The sequence below is a fragment of the Phyllostomus hastatus genome, unplaced genomic scaffold (genome assembly GCF_019186645.2).
Source record: "Phyllostomus hastatus isolate PE091 unplaced genomic scaffold, TTU_PhHast_1.1 phas_contig_277, whole genome shotgun sequence".
Classification (NCBI taxonomy): Eukaryota; Metazoa; Chordata; class Mammalia; order Chiroptera; family Phyllostomidae; genus Phyllostomus; species Phyllostomus hastatus.
In genome coordinates, this window is record NW_025333832.1 from 587,560 (window position 1) to 601,015 (window position 13,456).

General features: G+C 47.3%; 1 protein-coding gene across 1 annotated transcript; it reads right to left on the reverse strand.

Moving 5' to 3' along the window:
* Positions 1–3,969: 3,969 nt before the first annotated feature.
* DMRTC2 (DMRT like family C2) lies at positions 3,970–8,786 on the reverse strand. Its single transcript, XM_045838293.1, has 8 exons — positions 8,563–8,786; positions 8,326–8,480; positions 7,963–8,039; positions 7,506–7,686; positions 7,240–7,366; positions 5,540–5,600; positions 5,210–5,384; positions 3,970–4,266 (listed from the first exon to the last, which is right to left on the reverse strand). The coding sequence occupies exons 1-8, from the start codon at positions 8,784–8,786 to the stop codon at positions 4,154–4,156; spliced, it is 1,113 nt and encodes a 370-aa protein (XP_045694249.1). The 3' UTR covers positions 3,970–4,153.
* Positions 8,787–13,456: the final 4,670 nt, after the last annotated feature.

The window sequence follows — 13,456 nt, forward strand, 5'->3', positions numbered from 1 at the left end:
CTTATCGGAGATACTAAGTTGGGTGAAAAGGATGAATCTTGCTTTTGGGAAGAGCTCAGGGTCTCATGAGGGTCTATGCAGGGCATGTCTATGCAAACATGCTGGGGGCTGCAGACCCAGCTACACAATAGGACAAGGGGTGCAAAATAAGGACTATGTGGACTAGGCGATTGGCATCTGAGTAGAAACAGGATGGAGATGTCTGTTTTGATGTCAGTTCTGCACTGGACTAGGAGAGCAGTCAGGACTAGACCAGCTTCACAAAGGGCTGAAGTAAAAGGAGCATGGATTCCCAAAGGACAAAATGTGAAATGAGTTCCTGACGTAAAACCTGGGTGCTGTGAGGTAGAAGTCTTGTTTGGAGAGATAGGGGCAGGGATGGTACTACAACTTTAGGATCTCATTGGTTATTTTTGTGGAATGTCAGGATGGTGTATGGAGGAAGCTTAGAGGAGATATGCCCTATTGGATGAACCAGAACACCTTTCCTTACCTTATGATGGGAAATGGAAAAGAGGTGGAAAATATGAAACAGTGCTCACAGTCCATTGGCTGTAATCTCTAAGGGATGGTCAGAGGCCAGGAGCCCACTGGCCTGCAGGTGAAGCCTCTGTAGCCAAAGGGGCAGGGACATAAGGCATGAGCAATTCTTAAATCTGCCCTTTTCTCCCAAGCTGGCCTATGCCCACTCTCTCAGGCATTAATGGGGAAGGCCTAACAATTTGATAGACACATAGGCTTATGTGGGATGCCTGGTCCCACGGAGCTCTCTCAGCCACTGTGGATGAGAATAAGTCATCCTAGACACAAACTGTTGTTCTGGTGGGAAAGGGGGTGGCAATTCCCTCTGATGGAGAGTGCCCTGAGTCCTTCTCTGAAACAGCTTTTATTAGAATTGGAATGTGTAGAGGAATACAGCATACATGCATAGCTTATCAATCAATGTCCAAAAGGCTATAGCCATAAAAAACTGACATTATCTATAGATGACAATTGAAGAAGCACAAAGATTGTCTCAGGTCAGGATCTGTGAGACATGCTGGCGCCGGGTGGTTGTAAAGGCATATTTCATGAAGCAAGGAGTTCACTCCCTTGCTTTGAACTTAAGTGTCTGGCTTATATCAACAGGGCTATACAAAGCAAAGCAAGCCTCAAAGGATACAATGTATTTATCAGGCCCAATTTCCCATAGGAACCCTCAGGGAACCCTCACTGTTAGAGTCAGGTAGTGCCTGCCACCTTCATTCCTGGCTTTCCAGGTGAGACTTACTGGCCTCATTCAAGGCCTGCTCGTGTGGGGCTATAGTCTCTGACCACACAGAGTGGTCCCAAACAGGCCTAGGCAGGGCATGAAAAGCCTGGCCAAGTCTGGCAGTAATGGGAGGTGGGATGCAGGGAAGGGCCTGCCCCTAGCTCCTCCCCCCTGTCTCCATCACTCTCTTTTTGCTCCTTTCCAATGTCATCCTTTTATTTGTTTATCTTTAGAGAGAGTGGAAGGTGGGGAGTAGGAGAGGGAGAGAAACATCAATGTGTGGTTGCCTCTCATGAACCCCCCATGGGGACCTGGCCCGCAACCCAGGCATGTGTCCTGAGTAGGAATTGAACCAGTGACCCTTTGGTTTGCAAGCTGGCACTCAATCCACTTAGCCACACCAGCCAGGGCTCTAATGTCATCCTTCAACCCCAAATTATACTTTCTCTTTTACTCCTCCCAGTTGTGAGAGCTTGGTGTACTGGGGACCTTTGGTCAGGCCTGAGTAGCAGGGTCTTAGCCGGGTTGCAAGTTGCAATTCTTCCCTCCTCTGTGATTATGTGGACTTGGTCACTGGAGAGCATGGCACAGCAAGGCTTAGGTGGGTCTATTAAGGGGCAGTCCTATATCTAAGTTATAGCAAGGGGAGGGAAGGAAGCTGTGAGGTGAAGCTTCCCACTTTGATCATCTCTCACTAAGTGTTGCAGATTTGTTACTCTCTAATTTGTTAGGGAGTAGTCCACCTTCCCAAGGCCCCAAACAAGGGAGACCAATTTATAATTGGATGCCATTACCATCAGTCATCTTGAATAAAAGAGAGGTGTAGGTAACATCAGGAAAAAGAATCAGTGATCAGGCACATCCCTTGAGCTTTCTGTTTGTCTTTTCTAAGGGCAGGCATGGGAAGGAGGGTCTCCAGGACTAAATATCTTTGGAATAGCTCAACAAGTTTTCATATATTTGGAATGGTTCAAGGAGAAGGACTTGACAGCAGACAACCAAGAAACAAATGTAGGTAAGGTCTTAATATTGCTTAATGATATATTGAGTAGAAAATTAAAAACTTTTTGAAAAAGCTTTGGGACTCATGTCTGTCTCCAGGAGACCTGAATCTTTCACTTTATGTTTTATAAAAATTACCTACTAATTGATTTCAGGCCTGGCAAGGAGAAGGAAACGTCCTCCAATATCTGCCTAGACATTTTCTGTAAAATACACGGGCAACTCACTTTACCTCTCTAAGCTTGTTCCTTCATTTGTGAAATGGGAGTAATCATGCACAGTGTACAGAGTTGCTGCAAGGGTATATGTGAACCACATACAGTGTGTAATCAGTAAAGGGTAATAATTGCCTCTAACCTTTTAGAGGTCCTTCAAAACTTAGACACATGAACCTCCCTAGTTCAGGAAAACCCTTAATAATGACTAATTTGATTCTTCCTGTCCTTCTTGGCCTCAGCTTTCCCTTCGAAAAATGTTGAAATAGCATTAACTTGTCATTCATTGCTTAAAGCTCGCCTGAAGACATGTTTTGTTTGGCTCAAAAAAGATTTAAGGAGAAAACTGAGTCAACATTTGAAAATTAAGATGTTTTACATAGAAATCTAGTTTTCCAGATCCTATTGAAAAGTCAGATGTGGAAATACTGAGCATGCATTCCTGCCTGGCAATAATCTGCTAGGGTCAAAAGGAGGCTGTCCTATTAGGTAATACATGTCTTCTCAGTTTTCTAGGGCTCCCCTGGCCTTCTTTCCTCACTTATATGATCTGGTTGGCCCTGTAGGCACTTCAGTTTGTAGCCCTCTGAACAGCTGGAAACTGTCTATGCCTGACACAGAGCAGGCACTTTATTGAATCAGTAAATCTCCCACTGTGCCCTCTGTACCACTCCTTGTCTGACCGTAAGAAATCCATGTTTGGCTCCGGCTGGTGTAGCTCAGTGGATTGAGCACAGGGCTGCAAACCAAGGGGTTGCTGGTTCAATTCCCAGTCAGGGCACCTGTCTGGGTTGTAGGCCAGGTCCCCAGTAGGGGGCATACAAGAGGCAACCAAATATTGATATTTTTCTGCCTGTCTTTCTCCTTCCTTTCCCCTCTCACTAAAAATAAATAAAATCTAGCCCCGACTGGCATAGCTCAGTGGATTGAGCTCGGGCTGCGAACCAAAGTGTCGCAGTTCAATTCCCAGTCAGCGTACATGCCTGGGTTGCAGGCCATGACCCCCAGCAACCACACATTGATGTTTCTCTCTCTCTTTCTCCCTCCCTTCCCTCTCTAAAAATAAATAAATAAAGTCTTTAAAAAAATAAATAAAATCTAAAAAAAAAAGAAATCCATGTTTGTATTTATCTGTGGTAATTACTGAATAACCAATTTTCACTTTGAAAAGTGAAATGAGTAAGTCCTTTTTGTCCATCAGGACAGGCTAGGTTAGGCTGTGGTAACTAGCAATCCCCAAATCTCAGTGGCTTAACACAACAAAGCTTTATTTCTTCCTTAATCATACAAATTTAGACACAAAATGAAAATAATCTCCCATTTTCGCATGCATGGAGACAGACATAAGTGCACAGGTATGTACAGAACCACATGTCAAATAAATATCCTGAAATATGAATTCACGCAAAAACCTACTTAGAAGTTTAAATTGCACAACTCATTCTTTGTTGGGATATTAAAAAGGTCCCAAGACCCAAGGGGGTTAGAGACTATCCGTCGTGGGCCAAGGAAATGTGTATGCTACAAAAAGAACCAAAAGCTAACAAAGCACCTGAAGGCTTGAAAAAAGCCTTCAGCTTGTAGTACATTAAGTTTCATGCATAAATTCATAAACAAAATACCAAATATGCAGTGCCTGCAAGTTGTTGCACCCTGCCCCAGTGAGGCCCCCACCTCTTGGCTTCTAGCTTAGGAGGGAGATGGAACCCAGATGCCCAATATGCAGAGCCACAGAGGGGGCTGGGCTGGGTCGGAGAGAGGGGCCAACAGGCTGGAATCCTCTTCCTCCAGTAGGACCTATAGGCAGGAAGAAAGGAGGCAGGATCAGGTCACACCCATTTCTTATCCCGGCAACCCCCTCTGTTTACTCTGTCCAATCCAGGCCTTGTACTTGCTCACCTGGATTACAGCAAGCCTTTCCTCCCCACTGATTTTCCTCACTCCAGTCTTGCCTCCTCTAATCTCTCCATTATATTAACCACACCTGTCTTTCTAAAGCTCAGGTCCTCTGACTATGCCCCTGCCTAGCTCAGAAACATTCTCTGGCTCCCCTTCATGCACAGTTGCTTGTCTACACTCCTAAGACTGGCATGCAGACCTCCATGACCAGAAAAGCCTTTCCAGCTTATCTCCTCCTGTTCTATCCTCCAGGACGGTTCCTCCAGAACAGTTTCCTCACTTACACACCATGCCCAACCCACCATTTTTGGACAGAATTCTCAGCCTTCCCTTTCTGTCCCCATAGGAGTTTCTCATTCCTCAAGATTCCTGTAGTTCTCTCTGGAGTTGTCACTGAGCTCTGTGAAGGCATCCAGTTTCTCCAAGTAGAATGGAAGCTGCTCAAAGGTAGTTATCAGATCTCCTTTCAAGCCAAACCCTTGTTTCCTCTTCAGCTCCTCTCCAGACTTCAGCAGGCAGCTGTGTCCAGAGAAAGCCTTGGCCTAGAGCCAGGAGACCTCTGCCGCTACCTTGCTTTGAGTCCTTAAGCAAGTCCTTGCCTCTCCCAGGGCCTCACTTTCCTTGCCATCAGGGCACTGGACATTTGCTTTTGAGCACAAAAGTGATCCACTGAATAACTTTCAACTGCAATCCCAGAAGCTAAGTTGAGAAGTTTGGGGCCTGGTCCTGAGCACATTCACACTGCTGACCTCCTGATAACCTTGGCTAGTCCCTGCATACTCCAGTACCTCCATTTCTCAACCACCCCTACCCCATCCTCTCTTTTCAGGGAACAGTTTACCTGGTGGGCCACAGGGATGGAGCAGCGAGATCCAAGCAGAGCTGGGAGGGACTGAAGGGGTCAGGCGGGGAGCCTGGGATGAATCTTTCAGCCCCACAAGAGCCTCGGCTGCTTCCTGCTGTAGCTGCTGCTCTGAGGGGACAGAGGTCCAGGCCAGGCGAGAGGCTCTGGAGGTCTGCAAAGGAAAGGGAGAGAAGCAGACTGGGAACCCCCAGTTCTACCCACCCTCCAAGTGCTTCCTCAGCCCCCAGTTACTTAACTGTCCCCTACTCCTCCCTCCCCCAGGTCAACTTCCTCCTAGGGTCCTGGATCCCACTGCTCTCCCAGGACCTGTGGTGGTAGCAGAAGAGGGTCTGGGGTGCCACAGGGCTGAAGTATCAAAGTTGAGCATCTAAAAACAAGGAGAGAAGATGCCAGGAACATTAAACACATGGGCAGAGATGTCCACATGGAAAGAATAAAGGATTCTGTTATATCACCATGTACTGTATAACAATGTTTAGGTGAATGATGAACCACATATATATACAACCTTGAGCTCATAAGATTATAATGGGGCAGAAAAATTCCTATTGCCTCCTGATGTCGTAGTCATTGTAACCTCATAGTGCAATGCATTATGTGGTGATGCTGGTGTAAACAAACCTGCTGTGCTGACAGTCATGTGAAAGTATACAACTATGTATAGTACATACTACTTGATAGTGATAACAAATCACTATGTTACTATTTTATGTATTTACTATACTATATTTTTTAGAGTGTACTTTTCTACTCATAAAAACAAAGCTTGTTGTAAAACTGTATGCTTGTGTTAGCAGCCTCATACATCTGGTGTTTACCCTGACTCCTGATAGCATCACTTTCTCTTGGGCTTGATTTAATCTAATTTTGTTCAATAAATTTAGTACAACCTAAGTGTGCAGTCTTTGTGAAGTCTATAGTAGTGCACAGTAATGTCCTAGGCCTTCACATTCACTCACCACTCACTGACTGACTCACCCAGAGCAACCTCCAATCCACAAGCTCCATTCATGGTAAGTGTCCTATACAGGTGTAATGTTTTTTTTAAAGCTTTTCTACCATGTTTTTTTACTGTGCCTTTTCTATGTTTGGACATACAAATATTCACTGTTGTGTTACAACTGCCTACAGTATTCAGTACAGTAACATGATGTACAGGTTTGCAGCCTAGTAGCAATTGCCTGTACCACACAGCCTCGGTGTGTAGTAGGCTGTACCATCTAGGTTGTGTACAGGCATTCTACAATGTCCACACAACGACGAAATTACCCAGAACATATCCCTGTCATTAAGTGGCTCATGACTGTATTCTAACCTGGGAATCTGAGTGACTACTGGGTCATTAGACTTTGTGGTCTTGGGTAAGTCCCTTCCCCTCTGTTAGCCTGCTTTTTTTTCTCTAAAATGACAATGCCTGCCAGCTTCTTTTTCCCGAGGTTACCGTGAGGATTATGGGAATCACTGGTATCAATTTTTAGAAAACTGACAAAACATCTAGAGGAAACAGGATGACTGTTCCTGCCCTACCAGAGTCTTGTTTCCCTCCCCCTAGTTCCCTAATCCTCAAGGAATTTGAGGAGCAGCTTGCCCCACCTTTAGGAAGCTTTCTCCAATGGCCTCTGACACTGTCATCACACTCCCCCCCCCCACACACACTCCGAGTTTCAACAGGCAATTCGATCTCATCTTGTCTGTTTAGGAGATTTTAATAGCTACTATTTGTTCAAGGCCAGGGCCTGTGCTAGATGTATTAGTTATTGTTATTGCTAAATCTCATGACAACCCGAGAAGTAAGTAATAGTGGCTCTGATTGACTAAGAAAAATAGGCTCAGAGTGGTAAAAATAAAAATATTTGTACAAAGGTTCACAGCCAGGCAATGGCAGAGCTAGGAGATATCTGCTTCACCCACTAGGCTGAGACCTTTTATTCTTCCTCATCATTTACTGCAATATCGAGCCCAGGTTTAGGCACATGGTAAACACATTATCTTCTCTCCCTACTCACGTTCGGGGCAGGGCAGAGGGCCCTTCAGATTCTCCAGAAAGGGGAGCCATCAGTATTGGGTGAGATCCTGGGCAGGTTGGGAGGGGCCCATAAGTGGGCAGCCAGAGGGAGGTGACAGGGTCAAAGCCTAAGGAGGGGAAGAAAATGCAGAGTATATGAGGGTCAGAAGTCATGGCTTCTGTCCTTCCTCTTCCTACCCTGTATTCTCTTCTTCTTATTCTGAAAGTGGTACACAGGCATTTGAATTCCTGTTGAATTTATCTTACCAGGAAAGGGATGCAGAGGGACAGCAGGTTTTTGGCATAGCAAGCAGCACACCACTGGGGGTGGCATGGGAAGGCCTGGAGGCAGCCAGTGTCTGTGGGTCCAAGCACCTGGGGGCACTGGAGTGCAGGGCAAAGGCAAGGCTTCTGGGGGATGGCTGAGCAGCAGAGGCCCCTGGGAATTCTCCTGCAAGAGCAGAGGATACAGGTTGGATTCAGATACAAGGCTGGAGAAAGAATGGGTATATATATTCTAGGATGTGGGTAGGACCCCCAAATTTCAGAGCTTGGAGGGCTGGAAAATCCCACCCTCTCATTTTGCCCATGGAGGGACGAGATTTGCCAAGATGATGTAGCAAGTCAGGCTTGGACCTGGAACCCACATGTCAAGGGCAGAGAGGAAGGGGCCTTGGCAGGACTAGGAGAGGGGCGACTCCCTCAGGGCCCGGGTTCTCCTTACCTTCCCAGGGGGTGTCAGGGCCAGTGGGAGTGCCCCACAGAAGGTCTGAGGCTGGGGCACTAAGTTCTCCTTTCCAGCTGTGAGGGACCAGGGAGAGCTATGGTGAGCCCTTTCTCCGGACCCACATCCCACTCCAACTGAAAACTGAGTTCTCACCTTCCTATGGTCTCTTTTCTACTCACAAATCTCAATGCACTCTCCCAACACTCGATCACATTTTAAAGGTGGGGAGGCTGAGGCCCAGAGAATAAAAGCACCTTGCCCAAGGTCACACGCCAATTTGATGGCATGTCTTGGACTCTTTTCTCTACTCATGCTTTCTCCATCAGAATCCTGGACCCATCTCTGTGCAGAGACACTCACGGAAGACCCCTGGTCGCCTGGCTCCCTTCTTGATGCGGCTGTGAGCTTTGGGAGAAGCCACGTCCCTCATCAGTCTGTGAGCCAGGTGCCTCTTTAGCTGTGACTCCTGTTGCCTACGCAAAGCCACCTGGGCAGCCATGACCCTTCGGCGCTCCCTAAAAGGGGGGTCGTGAGTCAGAAGTCAGCCACCCTTGAGGTGGAAGCCATTATCCTCCCTTCCCTGCATCGCATACTCACAAGATGAGGATGCATTTGTGACACTCGCAAGCCTGAAAGAGGCAGAGGCGCTTGTGGCCCTTGAGGTGGGCGGTGACGCCGTGGCTGCGGCAGCGGGCGCAAGTGGGAGAGCGACCGACGGCTCTCTTCGGGATAAGCTCGGTGCCCTGGGGGACTCTGGTCGCACCCCCTGGGGCGGAGTCTGAGGGGCAGCGGTGGACGGCAAGCATTTCCTCACGTTCCATGGATCTGGGGCAGGAGCGGAGCGTCAGGCGGCCATGCGAGCCCTCTCCTGACCAGCCCTGCTGCCCTGGGAGGCCACACCTGCAGTGTCCTTCTTGCCGCCCACTCTGGGCTCCGCTGTCACCCTCGCTTCTCCCTTCCTCACCCCACTACCTTCCTCAGGCACTCTCCTTCCCAAGAACGCTTCTCCTCTTTCATTTCTTACCTATTCTTTCAATCCAAGCCTTATTCTCTTCCGCTCCTCTGTACCTTCCCAGGCACAAATACCAGTTTTAGGCATACTCACACACTCTCACTGACCCCTGCAAGGACTCCTACCTCCCCTTTCCACAATCACCCTGGCCCAACAGTTTTTTTCTGGCATCCTCTTCAACAATGATCATCCTTCCTTCTTGCATTTATCCAATTCCCACAAATATTTCATGCTCTCCCCTTCCAACTCAAAGCCTCACGTATGCCCTGCAATTCAATTTCCCCTTCGCCACCCCTTTGATTAGATCACTCTCTTGCGCCCACAGGAACGCCACTATTCTCACGGATTCCTTGCCTCTCTTCTGATAATTATTTTCATTCGCTCAACAAATGCATTTGGAGCCCCTGCCACGTGCCAGGCCCTCATCTAGCTCTCTCTTCCCTGGAGGAATCTCGCTCTCGCACCCAACACGGTCCCCGAACTCTGATGCAAATCCGCGTGTCGTGGCGCCCCACAGCCTGTGCCATTGCCCACGCCCAACAATTGATGTCAGGTCCATCCCACCTCCCGCAGTGCACCCCTTCAAGCAGCTGCAACTAGATGCACCCCGTTGTCACCCCTGTCCCTCCAGAAGCTAGACTGTGGCCCATTCCAGGGTCCCAGGAAGGAGGCCGGCCCGGAGCGTGCTTCAGAGCCCACAGTGTGGGGGAGGGGAGGCGAGGGGATGCGGGGGAGGGGGGAGGGTGGTCCTGTGCAAGAAAGGAGGAGGTGGAACAGGGAGGGGCGGGGTCGTGTTCGCGTCCTAGGCCCGCGGTTACCACAGCCTCGAGCTGAGTCTGACTCAGTCAGGAGGAGGCGACAGGCCGCGGTGAGGAAGAGACCTAAGGAACGGCTGCGCTCGCGCTGGCTTTCCTGCCCCTTCTCAGAAGGGCCAATGAACTTCAAGCTCCGTCTCTTGCCGCCCAGGCAAGCAACCAATGAGCTTCAAGATCCTTCACTGAGGGCTCACCCCTTACCTCCAGGCCGCTTCTGCACGCAGGGAGCTAGTAGGCCAGCCAATGGCGCCTCGAGTTGAGTCTTGTGCCGCATTGCCCTCTCCCTGTGGTTTGCCATTCCAGATTGTTCTTCCCCTTTTGGTGTAGGTGGCCAATGGGGCATCGACTGTAACTTCCAGAACGAGGCTGGCCCTGCCCCCCAGGCACAGCCAGCGCTGCCGCACCCAGGGGGCGTTGACCTGAACCGGGTTGCGCAGGCGTGGTCTCGCTCTCTGGCCTGCACTGGGTTGCCGCGCTCCTGGTTCTCTTGGCCTCCACTCTGTGGCTCTGCTTCGCTGCACAGATGCCCGAGTTTTCTCTTACTTCTCTCCCGGTGCTCGAGTGCCCCACCCTGTGATTTCTCAGTCTCCTTCGTCTCTTCTTATCTGCATTGGAGCTGATTTTCCTAATCTGGTTTTCCGTTCTCTCCTAGTCTCTCTGCCCGTCCATCGTGCTGACTCCCGGACTACCTTTCTCCCCGTGTCTGCTTCCGTGACAGCCTGGTCCCCTTCCCCACTTTCTTCGCTTTCCTAACCGTGTCTCTAGTATTTTGTCTTGTCAGCCCCTTTCCACCCTTTGTGCGCATCTCCCTCCCAGATTTCACCCACCTCTTGGTACTCCGAGAGGTTGCTTTCTCTGTGTATCTCTCTTTGACCCATCTCACGTTTTCCTTCCCAGTCCTCTCTCTGTTGTCCCCTTTGTGTTCTGCCCTGTCTCCTTTTCTCCCTCTCACCCTCAGAGAGGGTCTCCCCTTCCCCTTGAGACCCCATCTTTGCGCCCCTTCTTCATTTTCCTGCAGCTGTGGGTGCGCCCTCTACTGGTCTTCCCCTGAACCCCTGCGTGGCTCCATTCCACCCGTTTGCTCCTCTGTACAGTTTCTCTTCCATAAGGGTAGCATCTCCTCCAACCCCCACTCGATCTGTTTTCCTTTGAGGATTTCATTCCAGTTTTTTGTGGTTGTGTCCCGCTTGTGTTCGGGTTGTTGGCTCCTTTCGTTTTGCATTCCAGGCTGGTGTGTGCTGTCTTCTCTGATTGGCTCACTCTCTTTGTGCGATCCTTTGTCAGTCTTCATTTCTTGTCCCCGTTCAGTTGGTCTTAGTCCTTGTGTTTGCCAAAGATTCCTGGGACACAGGCCGTGTGTGTTAGGCATTCTGGACTGAAAACGGTAGCTGTGGGTAACCGTACCCAGACTGCTGTGCAGGGGAGCTGTACTAGACACAGTTGGAAAGGTTGCTTGGGGCCACTCTGGGGGCGGTTGGGTGGGAGGCTTGAATGCCAGCTGAAGAGGTTGACCTTGATTCTTTTCTAAAAGTTTTATTTATTGATTTATTTTTTAAAGATTTATTTTATCCTCATTCAAGAGAGGGGGTGGGGTGGGGGGGAGGGGAGAGAGAGAGAGAGAGAGAGAGAGAGAGAGAGAGAGAGAGAGAGGGAGAGATTGATTGGTCGCCTCCCTCATGACTGGGGATCAAACCTGCAACCTAGGCATGTGTCCTGACCCGGAATCTAACAGGCAACCTTTCTGTGTATGGGAGGACACTCCAACCAACTGAGCCACACTGGCTAGGGCTACCTTGATTCTTTAGATAGAGGGGAGAAAGGGGGTGAGGGAGGGAAGAAAGGAGAGAAAGGGAAAGAGAAAGAAAAAGAGAAAGGGAAAGGAAAAGAAACCATTTATGGAGAGCTTAGCACTTGTCTGGTATTTATGTTAATTTATTTTTTTCAACAATGACCCTATGAGATGCATTATTAATCTACTTTATAAATGTGTTCATCAGTTGCATGAGGTTGCACAGCTAGTAAGTGAAGGTGAAGATTTCATCCTTGGTCTACCTTTGAGTCCAAAGTCTGTGAACTTTGTACCACCTACGTTGTGTTAGTTATTTCCAGTAATTCCCATTCCCCACTCTCATTCCCTAACCCTTCCATATATACACTCCCTTTAGGTGGCTAATGCATATCTTTTGGTTTGTGCATGTTCTTGCCAGATGTGTTGCATTTTATGTGCATGAGGTTTTGATTCATGCAAGTGATGCTGTGTTCTTTACTGTTTAAAATAATTAGTACTGTGCTTTTACCATCCATTCATGTACATGTTATGTGTACATCTAATTTGTTTCTTCTAACTGCTGCATGATATTCCATGGTGTGCATGCCCTGTGCACTGAGTGTTCACTAGGTCTTAGGGAGGGATGCCCTCATTGCCTTCAACTTTCTGTCACCACAATAATGCTGTATCGTCATATGTGTCCCATTGTAGGTGAAGGTGGATATCTGTTATGTGTATCCAAGATATACCAGAAATGGGTATTTGTAAACCTAGTTTAACTAATTATTGCCAGAGTCCTGAGACACTGATCAGAACTCTCCTCTCCTCCTCAGGATCCAGAAGGGAGCCCTATTTCACTCCTCCCTCAACCAATCAAGAGCAGCCACACACAAAGGACTCTATATCCCCACATTTCTGCCAGCACTCCTCCATTTCTAGCTCTCTGATCCTTTGCCAGTCTGATGGATGTACAGTTTGATAGATTTCATTTCTCTCATTATTGTTGAATCTGAGTGTCTCCACGTTTGTTAGCCTTTTGGTTTGCTCTTCTGAGAATTGTTTCTTGATATGGTTGGCCTACTGCAGAGTTACTTGCTCATTCTCATTGATTTGAGACATTGCATATACTCTTCTATGCCAATTCTGGCATTTTGTATTATTTTAGAAATGTATCTACTTCATCTGGGTTTTCAAATTTATAAATGTAAAGTTGTTAGTGATACTTTTATTATTTTTTAAAACACTTGATGTCTGTTACTTCCTACTTTTCATTCTGCATTTTTTGCATCTTCTCTTTTTTTCTTAATTGGAATTACCTTATTAATTTGTCAAAGAACAAATATTAATTTTCTGCAATGATTTGTTGTTTTTTATTTTATTGATTTTTTTAACCGTCATCTTTATTTCTATCTTTTTTTTGGGAGGGGGGATACCATGGTGCTTTGTTGCTTGTTATGTAACTTCTTGAGTTAATTCATAAACATGTATTTAACGCTTGTTGCTTCTTGACAAAGGTACTTACAGTATAAATTACTTCTAAATACTGTTTTAGATTTGTCCAAAATTTTGATTAGTTTAAAAACTTTTGATTTTAGGATTATTGCTATCTCACAGGAAGTTGCAAAAATTATAGATAGAGTCCCTTAAACCCTTCCTCCCTCTTCTCCATAGAGACATCTTATATGGCTGTAATATTTAAGCAGGACATTGACATTGGTACAATGCACTTAACTAGACTACAGACCTTAATTCAGTATTCACCAGATTTTACATGCACTTGTGTATGTGTTTGTGTGACATGTAGTATGTTCAATATTATCCAGTTTTAACTACTTAAAAAATCCTCACCAGAGTATGTTTGTTGACTTTAGAGAGGAAGGGAGAGGGTGGGAGAAA